At 41.1% G+C, this 15,841-nt stretch overlaps 1 protein-coding gene across 5 annotated transcripts in view; it reads right to left on the reverse strand.

Moving 5' to 3' along the window:
- Positions 1 to 15,202, reverse strand: part of fndc3a (fibronectin type III domain containing 3A) — a 48,714-nt gene extending 33,512 nt beyond the window's left edge. For 3 of the 5 annotated variants that reach the window (XM_077540490.1, XM_077540489.1, XM_077540488.1), the window contains exons 1-3: positions 15,046 to 15,202; positions 14,647 to 14,799; positions 11,373 to 11,516 (exon numbers count right to left, since the gene is read on the reverse strand). In XM_077540490.1, coding sequence (XP_077396616.1) covers positions 11,373 to 11,483 — 111 coding nt within the window. In that variant the 5' untranslated portion in view covers positions 11,484 to 11,516; positions 14,647 to 14,799; positions 15,046 to 15,202. Of the gene's footprint in view, positions 1 to 159; positions 330 to 532; positions 1,068 to 11,372; positions 11,517 to 14,646; positions 14,800 to 15,045 lie in introns of those variants that run through there. The other 2 variants (XM_077540492.1, XM_077540491.1) reach the window with 2 other exon arrangements.
- Between the last annotated feature and the right edge of the window lie 639 nt (positions 15,203 to 15,841).

Below are 15,841 nucleotides of genomic sequence, written 5' to 3' on the forward strand. Positions count from 1 at the left end.
ACAGACAAATGGTGCCACAGATAAATAACAGAGCAATACATCCTTTTTAAACTCAAAATATCCCTCATAAAATGTCCATAAAACCTCCCTGGGTCATCATTCTCTCAACTTTGAAACTCCACGAGGAAATGCAAGAAGCTTTTTTTTTTTTTTTGTTACCTCGCTCTTGTGGAAGACGTTGTCATAGAACCGACCTTCCCCCAGCATGGGGCTCGGGCTGTGGTTCTCATGCCGCTCGGGAATCATCAGCACCTCCATTGCCAACACTGCTTCCCATTCATGTACTCGGTAGCGACTGGGAAAGAGCCCTTTGACTGCTACACACAAACACGCACACAGACCGACCGTCTCGTAGGTTCATACACACCCACACGTCAGCAAGCAGGAGGAAGGAGGAGGCGGGGTGGGCGCGTGGCTAAGGGAGGTCTAATTGAGTCAAAGTGGGCAGGCACGTCACAGTCAGGTGGTGTCGGCCGGAGGAAATCTACTGTGACATTTAGCCCCCCTACCCCAATAAAAAGCTGCTACTTACTGTCGCCCGCATCGCTTTTTCCTCATCCAGGCGTTGCTTTTCGGCGCAATCGAGAAGAAAAAAAAAAAAATGCGCCCGGGTCTCCTAGCCGGGGCCGATCCTGGTGACACTTCTACCAACTCCCTCCCGGCACAACATCCAGGAGGAGGCGAGCTGTGATTTCGGAGTGAAGGAGGGTTTGGCTTTCACGGTAGGAGTGGCGTAAATCTCACAGCCGCTAAACCCTCATACTTCAGTCTGGCTCCCTGCTCCCTGCCGTCCGTATCCACAGCAACCCCCCTTCAACAAATAAGCACTCGTCCGCGGCGGACCCTCATACAATGGCTGGGAAGCCTTATCAGCACATCTAAGAGGTTGGAAAAAAAAAAGAGGCTGGATTAACTCTGCGAAGATGCCCTGCCTCTGCTAGCGTGCCATCACACTCGCAGCCAGCTGTGCCCGCTAATGGGGTTCATTTCAATAGCGCTCCATCGGCTGAGTCGACAAACTATAGCAGCACGGGGAGTCCTTTGTTCTGCTACCTTTTTCTTTTTTGTTAAATCCACAACCGGCTATGCCAACGACAACGGCATGAAGGAGACGCGCAGCTTCTGAGGCTGACTTATATACATGACTACTCCGGCTCCCTCACTCCCTCCCTCGTGCTCTCCCTTCAAACTCTAACATCCAAAAAAGTCCAATATCTTTGTGGAACACAATTTCCTGCAAAAAATATCACTGAAATGCTAAAGAAAAGTTTAAAATCAAAGAATGTGAGTGAAGCTCAGAAATTTGCAATTTTTTAAAATTATTTTAACGGCAAGATCTGTTCAGCCATTTGGAGATGATGTAAAAAAAAAAAAAAAAAAAAGTTCATTATGATAATGAAAATATTTTGTTTTAAGATAAACGTGTATGCATTGCTAAAAAAAAATATAAACCATACATTATCTGTTCAATTTACTAGTATAATTAGCTGGCAACCAGTTCAGGGTTTCCTCCACCTCCTGCCCGAAGCCAGCTGGGATAGTCTCCAGCACCCCCGCGACCCTTGTGAGGAGCAAGCGGTGTAGAAAATGGATGAATGGATGCATGCATTGCTAAAAAAAAAATAAAAATGGATAAAAACGTCACAAAATGTAGGAATAATGAAATGACCTTGTCTCAATTTACTCACAAATGTACTCATTGCGAAACGTGGGCGCATTTAACACAAAGCTATAAGCATAAGTCATATGAATGGCAACAGGTGAATACAGGTGGGAAATGGACTACTATTTATATAGCGCTTTTAACTACACCAAATAGTGACAAGAGGACTTTACAATGCCTCACATTCACCCATTCATACACACTGATGATCGGCTGCTGCCAGGTCCACTGGGAGCAAATCGGGGTTTCAGCGTCTTGCTCGAGGACACGTCGAAATGGTCACCTCGGGTGAGGATCGAACCCATAACCTCACAAATGGGAGACGACCACTCTACCACTGAGCCATGCCGCCCAAAAGGTAAATTGTACCTTTTGCCATCTAGTGGAAGAACATTTAGTTGCTCTTCTTATAACGGTATATTGTTGCCATAGAACGGTAAACAAAGACACAGTTCCGGCGCAATTAGGTGAACTTGTAATATTTTCTCTCATCCCGCATTGGTTGAGAATCATTGCATTAGACAACATTTAATGTGGCTATAGAACACCACAAGGTGACAGTGTTGCTCTTTAAAACATCCTCCAGCTCAGTCTCCATCTCCACAGAAGTGTAAATGGAATTAGAAGCGGAAATTAATTACCGTGGCTTAGGAAAGCATCTGGATGCTGTAATATGATATGAGTGCCACAATTAAATATCAAAAGCACAAATGCATTCTGTCAAAACAGATGCCTACGTTACAAGTATGCAACTATAAAAACTCGGTCATGATACGCTCGACAAAACATCAGGGAAAAAGAATGGCAACATGCCAGGTTGGCAAATTAAAAACAGACACAAAACATGAATATAAACTTTGGGCTCGCTTAAAATGTGAAAGTTAGGACTTGTTTTTTTTAAGTTTGCTCTTGCCCTCTTGTGGTTCGATCAGGGGATGTCAATATTTGTCAAATGTGGGCATGTGAAGCATCTTTGAGACTCCTGTGTGATTAAACGGCTACATAAATAAAACTTGACTGACTTAGGTTTGGCCATTGTTTCAGAATTAGACCTGAAAGTCACCCACTGTCACGGAACGGATTGCTCAACTTCGGATGTAGTGGCCGTGGCATTTCAATGAGACGGCATGCGTACGGCGTCAAATTAATGCCAGATTCTGTGTAGCTAACTGCTGCTAGAACATCTGCCCTCATTCATCCTGAATGGCTTATTCCTTAAAGCGACAGCAAGGAGTAGCCCGTGCCAAGTTGACGCACGCGCACACACAGTGATGCTGCTGGCCCCACGAGTGGGCTCATTCACATGAATCTAATAGGAATCCTGCTGTTTATGTCACTCCGTGTGAAGTGATCAAAGCCGGATTTAAAGGAATTAAACCAAAATAGCCTCCCCGCTGCAATGAGGAGGAGCATCCAAGCACAATGAGCTTATGGCGTCAGATGACTTTAACGGAGGGGAGTAAGTGTAATTAATTTTGTTAGCAGCGGCGCATTAATATGCGGTTACACTTCGACACAAATCAAATTAGGGAAGTGTTCCACCTGTCTGGTTTCAAACCCGTTCTGACGCCACAAGCCAAGGAGAAGCCAAAGTGGATCAGATAGTGTCCCCTTAAGGTTGATGTATTTTATTTTATTTTTTTAATTTTTTACCTTGAAATACAAAGTTTAGATGTTTGACGGGGAAACGTTCGAGTGCGTCTGCACAGCAATTACGGGGCCATTTAAGAAGTCAGCAGTGTTGTCTGAATTTGACAGACTCTGAAATAATAGAGCGAGAGAGACAGAGAGAGAAACTGCAGAGGTTACTCCTCACACAGATGGCTGAGCACTGTTCAGCGCTCGCTTCCTGCTCTCATTTTCAGTCTGTTATAATTATCTTAGGGGAGCAGAGAGAGGAGGAAAGTGTGCATTAAAGCAGATGAATGATGACTCGTCAGAACAATACAGTGTGGACGCTCCAAACGTCGAACACGATGAACCGTGAATTCTGTGATGCTGGTTGACTTGTTGTTTTAAATTGCAGTTAAAGCTGCAGGTAGCGATGATGGTCACTCACATTCTCGTTTTTCATTGCGGACCATTGAAATGAGCATCAAACTTTGACACAGGACTCTACCCCCCCCCCCCCCCCCCCCCACACACACACACACACACAAAAGTGTTGCAATTTAGCAGAGCCCATCTGTCTTGTAAACCGATTGCTTCTGATTGAGGCTCATTTGAGCAAATTCTGTAATACGAGTCTGTCGGAATATGTAACATAATTTGCGCCAAATAGCTGTTCCGAGCCAAAATGGACAACTTCCTGTTCAGTTTCAGGGGACACCACAGCGAGTCATTCGCATGTTTTTTTTTGTTTTTTTTTGGCGCAGTGTTTACGCCGGCTGTAATTTCCCCAAAGTGTCATAACCATAAAATAAACTTTGTGTCACCTTATCAACTCCATCACTGACTCATTACATTTCAAGAGCCTCATAGCGAAAAACTACTTTTAACATTTATTTTCTTCAGGTAAATCTGACCTACGACCTAACAAAAGGGTTTAACACACTGTGACCATTCCCAGAGGTTGCAAACGTGCGCTGTACTAGTGGTGCGCCAATCAATCACCACTGATGGTGATCGGCATGTCGATCAATGATTTCATTGCAGACCACAAGAAAAAAAAAAAAAAAGATCACCCACAGCTCATACAATGAAGCCTGCAGCCAACAAATTGAAATCGCATTAATCGAAAAAAAAAATAATTGACATTAATGGGTTAGTAAAAATAGCATTAGTGAGCAGCAGCAAAATTGAAAAACATGCTGCTAATCCATGTGATCAGTATCAGAATTGGCAGCATAAGACCCTGGTCAGAACATCCTTACTCTCCTCTATTCTTTACTAGAAGCACAGATACGAGTGTAGAGGAAAACAAAACAAAACAAAAAGCAAACAAAAAAGTTAAAATTAAAAGTACAAGAGTTAAAAAGTAAAATAAATAAATAAATAAATAAATATATATATATATATTTATATTTATATATTTTTTTTAACTATTTACTAATGTTTTAGGCGGCACGATGGGATGAGTGGTTAGCACGTCCGCCTCTAAGTACTGAGGACACAAGGTCGAGTCCAGGCTCCGGCCTTCCTGTGTGGAGTTTGCGTGCTTTCCCCGTGCCCGTGTGGGTCTTCTCCGGGTACTCCAGTCTCCTCCCACATTCCAAAGACATGCTTGGCAGGTTAATTGGGCGCTCCGAATTGTCCCTAGGTGTGTTTGTGAGTGTGAGTGGATGTTCGTCTCTGTGTGTCCTGCGATTGGCAACCAGTTCAGGGCGTACCCCGCCTACTGTCCGAAGCCAGCTGGGATAGGCTCCAGCACCCTGGCGACCCTTGTGAGGAGCAATTGGTTAAGAAAATTGATGGATGGAATGTACAGTAATTAAAGTATTTGTACTGAGAGACTTCCCACCACTGTAACCACCATATCCACTTCAACCCGCTTCCCCCTGGTTGATGAGAGTGACATGCATGCGATTTACAACCACTGCTGCATAATTTCACGGCTCTGGGAGCTGACGTGTTGCTGCCGCCTCTGACTCAGAGTTCAGGTTTCTCACTATTTGTTCCTCTTTAATTGTTTACCGTGCGCCGGTGCGACAACGGCAGCTGGAGGACAGGAAGCCAGCCAAATGCCATGGGGGTGGGGGGGAAATCTGCCAGTCACGGAACAAACCAGCGACAGTCTCGCGTGTGTGACGATCGATGATTCAAAACCATTTCATCATCCCTGGGAAGAATCGTATGATTGAATAATGTACTAGGAAAGGAGGAATCGTTCCGAGATGTGCTATAAAGCCCTTGATGAAAGATATTATTAGCAACAAACCACGCAGGAGATGCTGCCATCAATGAGCGTGAGGACGTCAAACTGTGTCAGTCTCCGTGTCAGAGGACGAATCACCGCGTTAATGCAGCATTGTCAGACAAAAACGACCAGATTATTCACACTGGGCTTAAAGTGCAGTGACGCCCATTGGTTTTTAATGAACTCACCTATTCAGGTTTTTTTCCCCCCTCCTGTGGCACCCATCCTCGATTATTAAAGGGAAAAAAAAAAAACACCTTTTTGAGTATTTGTGCTTTTTTTGAAATGCCCAAAGATGCCAAAAGATGGAGCAAAAGCCAAGGGTTAAAAGGAAAGAAGTAATTGGTGTCAAGAAAGTATTGCATTGTTTAAATGATGCAGCCCACAGAGACAAAGATTTTTTTCATGTCGGGAAGGAGAGTTTAGTCTGGTTTGTAAGGGGACATATTTTTCTAACTTAAATCTGCAAGTCAATTATTTTATTTTTTGTAATACGTCATATTTTAGTTTCACTATTAAGAGATGGTGACGTGTTTTCACACTTGCATGAGTTTTTTTTTTTTTTTTTTTTTTTTTTCCTTGTAAAGTGAAAATAAATATCTTTTTGAAAATAAAGTTGAGTTGAGTCTTCTGACTTGGAAACAAGTAATTTCTCAACTCTTAAAAAAAGGACACTACTTTTAAGCGCCTTTCTTATGCCTATACATTCCTACTTTTGTGCCACAAAAATATATCTGCTTAAAACCTCCGGCGGCTGGAAAATATCCCACACTAGCCACCGGTTAGCTCGCAAGCTAACAAATTTGGGCCTAGTAATAACAACTAAGTAACTCGCAATTGTTGCATAAGAAGAAGAAGAAGAAGAAGAAAAAAAAAGTACCTTCTAAGTATATTTTTGAATTTACATGGACTGCGATTGGCTGGCAACCAGTACAGGGTGTACCCCGCCGACTTCCCGAAGTCAGCTCGGATAGGCTCCAGCACACCCGCCACCGTTGTGAGGAGCGAGCGGTTAAGAAAATGGATGGATGGATGGATGGATGTACATGGAATATTTAAACATTTCTTAAAAAAAAAAAAAAAAAAAGTATAAAAATTGTAAGTAATGGTCTATAAAAAATACAGTACAGTTTGAAAGATTATTTGAGCGGAGCAAACAGCTTTCATGATTACACAGAAGAAAAAAAAAAAGAATGTAAAGAATGCGCCTGCCACCTTCCATCTGGACAGGATCAGCAGTCAGTAACAAAATAGCCATGTTGAATGTCGTACTTGATCATTAACAAAAAACAAAAATACAAATATCAAAGAAAAACATTTACTTAGATTTGTTACAGCTTGGTCACCGCGGACTCTTGACATTTGTGTCTTTGTCTTTTCCCAAAAGAATACCCAAATATGATGAAGGAAAATGTCACTGTTCATTCTCTCTCTCTCTGGCCTAGAAAAGGGAGTGTCCAAAAAGCACTGCTGAGTCACACTCTGCCCACTCCTCAAAATAGGTGACAAATAGTGGTCTCTCCCACACTCACCACCCTCTCACATACACTCACACAAGGGCTGCACAATTCTGGCCCAAATGATAATCATAAATTATTTGAATCACTATTGTAAAAAAAATATGATTTTTAATGAAAATTATGCTGTTAGGGAAAACATCTATTTTTATTCTACTACTTTTCAATAAACAGCATGCACAGTTGCACACATTTTCAGTCGAAAATTAAACTTCAAAAGAATAAATTATAAGTAAATGATATTACTAACTGGAGTAAGAGGTTAAGAATGGATGGACGGATGGATGGACGGATGGATATTACTGACTACTGAGTGTCGTCACGCAGTCCAGACAATGGATGTTGATCCCTTTTGAGCCACAAGATCCTCTCAACATGATGCGCCTTATCTCCAAATTTTGCTGTACTTTCTTCTCTCCACATGAATCGCGCTCATCAGTCCACCGAGTGACTTTAGGCTCCTGCTGCAGGAGGCGATTGCTTGTTGTTGTTTTTTTACGCCTTAACCATGTGTTCGAACACTGGTGGTTGGCTGACCACTAGTTGCCTAAAAGTACTTGAATAAATATGCAGCCGGGCCCATATTCTAAATGCCAATATCGCCAAATATCAGGTTAATATTATCATGGCAGCCATGATCACGATTAAAATTCGATTAATTATATAACTATGACTCACACTTAAGGTTGGACAATTGATCGAAATTTAAAATTTAATCCGAATCAAAACGATCAGATTTAAAAAAAATAAAATAATCATGATAACACTCCCCCCTACCCCCACCCCCAAATCACCCAGCCCTACTCACACGATCATTTCACTCTCATGCAGCAAAACGCACGTGCCGTCGCAGACATGACGTTTTGCGTCTTGATTGGTTTACTCGGTCATGCGGCCGTGGTTTACGGTAAGGTCAATTACCGGACAATCCATGATTCTCAATATTGCTTTTCAATGCTTTTTTGTGAGGCGTGAAAATACGACATTTGAGTCGCAAACTGCGATGTGAATTTGCATATTTCGAGCCTTGGGCCTAATGTGAAGAAGCTGTAAGCACAATGGTTAAAAACAGTTTACTGCACGGCAACAAATAGTAAAGCAACCAGGCCCACAAGCCATTAGCTAGGTTTAAAAATGTACAGACAGATTCATATGTTGCCACTTTAACTAGCAACTGCAGGAAGAGCTTTCAGGGGCTGGGGGTACAGTTAATGGATGGAAGCGGTGAATCACGCTGTAAACAAAGTGATCTCTAATCATCTCAGGTAATGACCCCATGACAGCAGCTTCGTCTCTGACTCACAATAACTGCTCCAGTCGAGCGCGAATACCAGGCAGTCCAGACTGGATGCGGGAGAAAGGAGGAGGAAGTGTCCTTGCAGCTTGTCAAAGTAAAAGGTCAGTGAGGGTGGGTGGGTGATGGTGGTGAGGGGGTTGAGGGGTTTGTTCAACCGTCACTGATTTTCACTGTCACGGCAGCCCTGCCCTGCTTTGTCAGGACCAAACCACCCCACGGGGTCCAGTCGCCATGATACGTACACACCTAAGACCTTAGGTGGAAATGTCCGAAAACACAGAATGTGACGGCCATGATAAAACAATTGGATTAGGAATTACCGGATTTCCTCAAATACTAATGCCTCACCCCAAATAATCCCCAAAAGAGATGCCTCACTTAAGTCCACTAATTGAAATTTCTTTTCCTTCAAAGAACCAGCGACAGACAGCTCGACGCACCGCTCCTTCGCCACAGACTGACCGCCTCCCTGACCCCGGGTCTCTGGGCCTCGGCCGGGCGGGGAGCTCCCGCGAGTACCCCCACCCCCCCATATTTTCAAACTGACACACAAAACAAAACAAAAAAAAAAAAAAAAAAAAAAAAAAAAAAGTCCGAATGCAGCTACTTTTTTTTTTCTTGTTCATCTTCCGCCTCAATCCCTATGCTATTACTTGATATCATTCCAAATAACTTCACTTGATTAAATTAATTCTTGTCCTTGGCCACTGTTGATGGAAATATGTAAAAAGGTGTGTTTATCCCATTGTAAATCATTGATTTAAATATTGACGCATCTAAGGGAGGTGACTGTCTGTACGTTACGACAAACAGAGCCGTGTTATCAGATACGTGTTATTACGCCACATGAGAACCCATTTCAGTGCCCTTCAGCAGTCATGCACACGCAGCGGCTCAAATTGGCCCAAACAGGAGGTGCGGCAATGACGTCAAGCGGGAAGCTAGAGCCGTGTTTTTATTCCTCTGGCTGGATGGCATAAAACGCTAAGCACACGGATGCGTGACGCGCGCAGGTAATCGGGCGACCTCTTATTTTTCGCTGTCAACAAGGCAACCAAATTCCGTGAGATCACCCTCTCAGCTCGGCATGGCGTTTTTTTTTTGTTTTTTTTGGTTTTTTTTCCCACAGTGGAAAATGACAGGACGGCTGGAAAGCCTCGTGGACCGTGGCTAATATTAGCGAGCCTTATCTGAACAAATTGCTCAATATGGAAGAGACGATGGAAAGCGATAGTAGGGTATGCGAACAGCGCGCTATTTGGGAAGTCACAGAAATCAAAGCAGTCAAAAGTGACAGCCCCTTAGTCTTACTTATAGTGACATTAAATAATTGCTGTATTATACAAAACCCACTCAGGGAGCTCTGCTCGCTAACAAACGCACATCTGCCTCTCGAGAAATTTGTCATCAAATCCGGTTGAGGTGTTTCAAGAGTGACTGAGTAATCTGCATGTTTTTAGCATCTGAAACAATTGGCCAAGTGCATCAGGTTTCACAAGATGACAAATTGTGCTGCTCTCATCTGATTAGTGAGTATATGATTTGATGATATTCTTCAATATCAGACTTGTGACGAAGGTTCATCTAAACGTAAGAATTTCCAGCCGAATAAAACTTATTACTGCAAAAACATTTCAGAATAAAGAAGCACACTTCGGTGTGTACGTGCTTTTCAAATTGACGCATTTTCTCAAAATGAAGAACATGTCAACCTGACAACCACTTCTATAAATAAGCGCAGTACCTCAAATAGCCTTCTTACATGCAGAGTGCTGACATCCCTCAAAAAGTGACAGACATGGAGAAAATGATGCAACATGATGACTTATACAGGCAGTGTGAAAAGGCCTTTCACACAGCAATTCAGCATCCAGCAATCAAATCATTTCAACCTGGTATGATACGTATAATACACAATTGCTTCCTCCGTAGACGCGCCGTAACTTCCACGAACAAACAGGGCCGAACAGTTACAAAGAAGTTGGTCACTGCATCACTTCAAAGTACTTCATTGACCCCATTTACTCACTGCTTTTCTGTTTGCCTGAACTCTGGCACCATCCTCTTGCATCTTAGAGCATTTCAGAAAAGGGAGTTTTTGTTTTAAAGCATTAAGAGCAAATAGCGTTAGAAAAATATATGCCATTTATACACTTATGTGTCAAAAATAATCGATTAATCAACAAGTAATCGTTCAGCAAGTTAACCAACAACTAGGAAACTCATATGAATGGTGCAAATGTTTGGTGGTGGTCAGAGAGGCCGTAGGCGCATACTGGCAGCCACGTTTCCGTCAGCCTGCCCCAGGGCAGCTGTGGCTACTTATGGAGTTTACCACCACTAGGGTGTGGATGTGTGAGTGCATAAATAATGTATCCATTCAAAGCATCTTTTAGTGTCTAGAAAAGCACTATATAAATCTGATGCATTATGATTATCATTATTATGATAATCAATTAATCATTTTGGGCCATCAATTAAATCATCAATACAATATTTGATTCTAAGAACATTCCAAAGTGAAAGACAGCCCTACTTAGAAATGATAAAATGTATTCTTCTAGGTATGACCTCATATAATCTTTTTGTTTCTGTGCGAAGATAAGAAAGGAGACATTGTTCCTGCTCCCTAAAATGTGTTACTTTAATGACAAACTCAAAGACAAAGGAAGATGTCTGTGGTTGGAGGGTGCCAGATGCATAAGGCAAATGATAACATGTTCATGTGACATATCTGACCTCACCTAAGGAGAAAAATACTGTAAACAGACTCCTCTTTGACCAGACATCAGTTTTTACTAAATTGTATCTCTTTGTTCTCAACATCCTTGTCCTGTCTCTCTCTACATACATGCAACAAAAAATTGAACAGGTCAATTTGTGAACAATGAACCATGAAAGGATAGTGGATTACTGCACAGTGGTATCCACTGGCTATTCCAATACAGTACCTCAGTTATACAAAAAGAGAAGGAATGGGCAAAATAGGGGACCCTCAGCATCAAAACAGGAACTGAGGAAAACGGAGCACGAGTGTACCTGCTGGGGGCCCTCCCCGTTGACCATGGCTGGGGGCGGCGGTGATGCCAGGATGGGGAGTTCAGGGCTGAGAAGCTGGCCGGACTCCAGAGGCGGGGTGTGGTCTGCCATGTCTCCCTCATTCACACCACTAGAGAGGGTCTCCTGCAACAAAGGTCAAATTTTTAGTTTAGGATTAACTTTCTGCCACAACATTTGCAAGTTTTCACAAAACGGCACCACTAAAGAGATTACCGGCAATACCTTGCCATCAAAAACTGTACAAGTCCTTTTTAGAACCATTTTGTATCCTTTTCAGTACCATTTTTCTTTCAGAGTGGCTGTGTGTCAATGTTGTATTAATTGAAAGGAAATATACAGAATAGTTGTACATAAATCCTAGATTGCCTAATATTATAATTTAACGAAGCATATTTTGCCATCTATGAGTCCACTACTTTTACTGGTGTTTGAGTTTTTTTGCCATTCAGTTAGAATTTTGGTATCAACACAAAATTCTAATTATTATTATTACTATTATTATTACTATTATTATTATTATTATTATTATTATTAATAATAATAATAATAATAATAAAAAGGGACAATACTCTGAAGTTATGCCACTCTCCTTCTCAATGTCTCATTTCTTCTACCATTGACAGGAGCAGATTGTTTACCCTGTAAAAAGTACCTAAAACAAAATACATACAATGCTCAACTGAGAGGGATTATACACCAGCTCAAGCCCAGTAAAGTAATTGAATCATGAGTAATTAAGTATGATCCATTCTAAATTCTTCGAGAAAAAAAAAAATGCCAGCAGACCACGAGAGGGATGCATCGTATGTCCTTGAACCTAATTACAGTGAGTGCAGTACGCTTGCGCTTCTAAACCTCACAGTGATCTGGCTTATCTGTTAGCTTTAGCCCCTCCCCGTCTTAAGCTGAAACAACACGGCTGCGTTTACAATGCGACGGTCAATGAACTGAAGTGCGAGAGGTGGGCGGGCGGTCAGCGTGCGGAGCGGCTCTTTGGCCCCGACGCCCGCAATCAGCTGGCCCGCGGACTCTCTGACGTTACACAACAGTCCAAAAATCAACACAACACCTGACAGCTTCCCCGGATACACAACTTCAACAGCTTGACATGCTTTGTTTGACATTGCTGCAATGTGAAATTTAAATCACAGGTTTGGATGGGATGGGATACAACTGCACACCATGTTAACATCTGCTTTTAAAAACGAATGCGGAAAATTGAGTATAACCAGACACACACACGCAGGGGGGGAAATAGTGGTATTAATAATTGCTCAGTGAGCTGAAGTCTTACATTATGGTAGACTCAATGAAGAAACATGACAGTATTACCAAAAAATCTGTCAAAATGCGAAAATGTGACTGGACTTCTGAAAATCGGATGAAGTGTTATGGAGAAATTGAGCTTTTGTCTGAGGGAAAACACTACAGTCTTCTTGGGGAACACTTTTTAATTTATTATTTTTTCATACTGAGTAATGAAAACTTGGTGCAAAATGTATCTTCAAATTAGGGTAAAACAATAATACGTCAGCATTTCTCAACTTATCTGTACAAAACGTCACGCCTTAATGAATTTGGCCATGCCAAACTCGTTTTTGAACTTATTTCTTATGAAAATGCTCATGAATAAATTGACAAAAATTTTACCTTTTTTTTTTTTTTTTTTTTTTTTGAAGGCATAGACAGTATTTTTTTTCCAAAAGGAGCATCATGTATTCAGACTGACATAAGAATAATGCAATTTGAAAAAATTACAAAATTTGTAAATATCAGACATGGTTACCATGGTAACAGGGATTAATAGATTTACATGATTTCAGTGGGAACGCTAGGTCTAAGGAACTATTGGATGGATTTGGCTCAAACTTGCTATGCACCTACTTAAGAGATATTCAGTGCATCTATATGTATGACGTCGCATAATTTATACTTGTTAAATTAAGACACGGTGTCCAATGCACAACTTTAGTTTCGTATTTATGATGATTAATCAAAAAAACAAAACAAAACATCATCTTACATCTTCATTCTCGTAATACGCCGATTATACAATTTAATTCTGTCAATGTTATGACTCTGATCTAAAATTATACTATAATTTCCAGACTACAAGCCACTATTTTTTCCCCCCACACTTTTGAACCCTGTGGCTTTTAATGTGACATGGTCAACTTGCATATTTTAATTAACGAGCCTCATTATGTCAATACATGTAGCGTCACATCACAACCGCCCGATGAAATTGCCGACGTCGCGCTCATAATGAATGTTCATACCAGTTACGGTTTACATGTTGCCTTTATTCAGATGAGAATTCAACTGAATGACCAAGCGGAATGAAAATGCTGATGTATTCCAAACTGCTATTTACATGCGCCACTACGTTAATCAGAACAGCTGTTTTACAGCCGTGTGACATGCAAAGATAAACATCATGTGACTTATCACGATGGCGTTCATTGTCCTTTGAGCACAGCAGTTGTGATGATTTTGACACTTTTATTAAAGCAACAGCTTGATTAAAAACAGGATACAAGTAGTTTGAATCAAGTTCGGCCATCGCAGACAAGCTCTGGTAGGAGGCTGGCATTTTGAAGTACGTAAACAAAGAAGTCACTACACATTTATTTACATTAAGATTATGAGCAGACAGGATGGAGTGATCAATGGATTTTCTTGGAGGGTACTAGCTATGTCCAGCATTGTACAGGGGATTTTTTTGAACCCATATTTAAAGTAATTAAAGGTTTTGATAAATTAACCTGTGTGTATAACACCTTTCTTTGCAAATATCTCAATGTTATAACATGGAGTCCTGCAGCTAATAAAACTGTACATATTTATAATCAATATTTTTTTACTATCAAAAATTTGACCTTCTTCACAGAACATTACAACACTAATCTGAGAAATATCAAACTATTTGTCTCAACACTTTTTTTTTAGCTTCAATGTATCTAGAGCTCAGTTTAACTGTTTTTTTGTTGTTGTTTTTTTAACAATTAACAATTTCGATTTCTCACTCCAACTTCTTTTCATCCAAGCAATTATCAGCTGTAGTGTTATGCTAGTCTTACCAAGCCCTGTGATTATTCTAGCTACAGGTGTCATATTATTATTAGCAGGGATCCATTAGCAGGTGCAAACAGTTTAAGATGTCACTTTATTTCTGAATGCTGCTTTAAACGATGACTTGTATCAAATTGAGGTTAGTGTGTTGTGTCAAAAGGAAGCAGCTAATGTTACTCACTCAATCAGACGTTATTGGACGACAAGCGATGCACTACACTCAAATTTGTCGTCTTTTCTTTTTTTTTTTTCCTCGCTCTCTCTCTTCTTCAGCCGTCCACGTCAGCGGACTGCGATGAGGAGCAGCTTCCTCCTCGGTGCGACCCCACACCACCTGGAAGAAAGGAAAAACAACAACAACAGTTCTCCGATTGTTAGTTCGCCATGACAAACAACAACAAGCCCAAAAACAAGAAAGAGGAGACATGCTAACGTTAGCCGCCTGGTGCTATGTTGCTAATAGTTAGCGAGACGAAGCGTCTTTTTTTTTTTTTTTTTTTTTTTTACCCCCTTCTTTCTCGTTCGCCTCAAAGGGCTCCCGAGTGCAGACGAAAGACGGTTTAATAGGGCAGGGGCTCACCTAGGTGGTCAATTCTATCGAGATAACTTTGCTTCCCAGGCTGGTCCTCCTTGCATAAAAAGCAGGAATTTCGCCATCGCTTACGGTCCGACTATCTGCGCATGCGTGTTAGAGCAAATCATGGCGAAGCTCCAATTTATATAGAAAGTAAATTGAATCTTTTAAATGGCGTTACACGTACAATGGCGTCATTCAAAGCAATTCTATTATTATTCGGACGTTTTCCGCACTACCTTTTCGAAGAAGATCTTTTTGTAGACGTGGTCCACTAGCGGCTCTAACTGGGCTGGGAAAAAACCTTTTTACGTAAGCGGGAATCCCAACCAGTCGACACGAAACTGACATTTGATTAAACTGTATACAGAATGTTGAGTGCACATTAAAAGACAACAATTACAGTTTCGTTTGCTATGTTCCTGTTTAGTTTCGTTTTCGTGCGAAGCAACTGCCCCCAAATCATTAAACCATCTACTGACATTTTTTTTTAAATGTATGATCATTTTAGTTATTAGTTATTTAGTTGTTTTTTATTATTATTTAGTATTCTAAATATGTCAATTGATGTTACAGACATTTTGTCTTTTAAAAATAGAGAAATCATGTTTAAGTACCAATTGATAAAATCGGTGGTAGCGCCACCTGTTGCTGGAATGTAATTGTCAACACGGTATCCTGATGCACAGTCTACCGGTCTACAGTATACTATTCGTACAAATGTTTAAATTGGTGTTAGTTTGGGTTTTCTAAAATCCTTCAAAATTATATCACATTATTGGATTATATGTACAGTAGGCAA

This window comes from Festucalex cinctus, chromosome 13, assembly GCF_051991245.1.
Source record: "Festucalex cinctus isolate MCC-2025b chromosome 13, RoL_Fcin_1.0, whole genome shotgun sequence".
In the NCBI taxonomy this organism is placed as follows: Eukaryota; Metazoa; Chordata; class Actinopteri; order Syngnathiformes; family Syngnathidae; genus Festucalex; species Festucalex cinctus.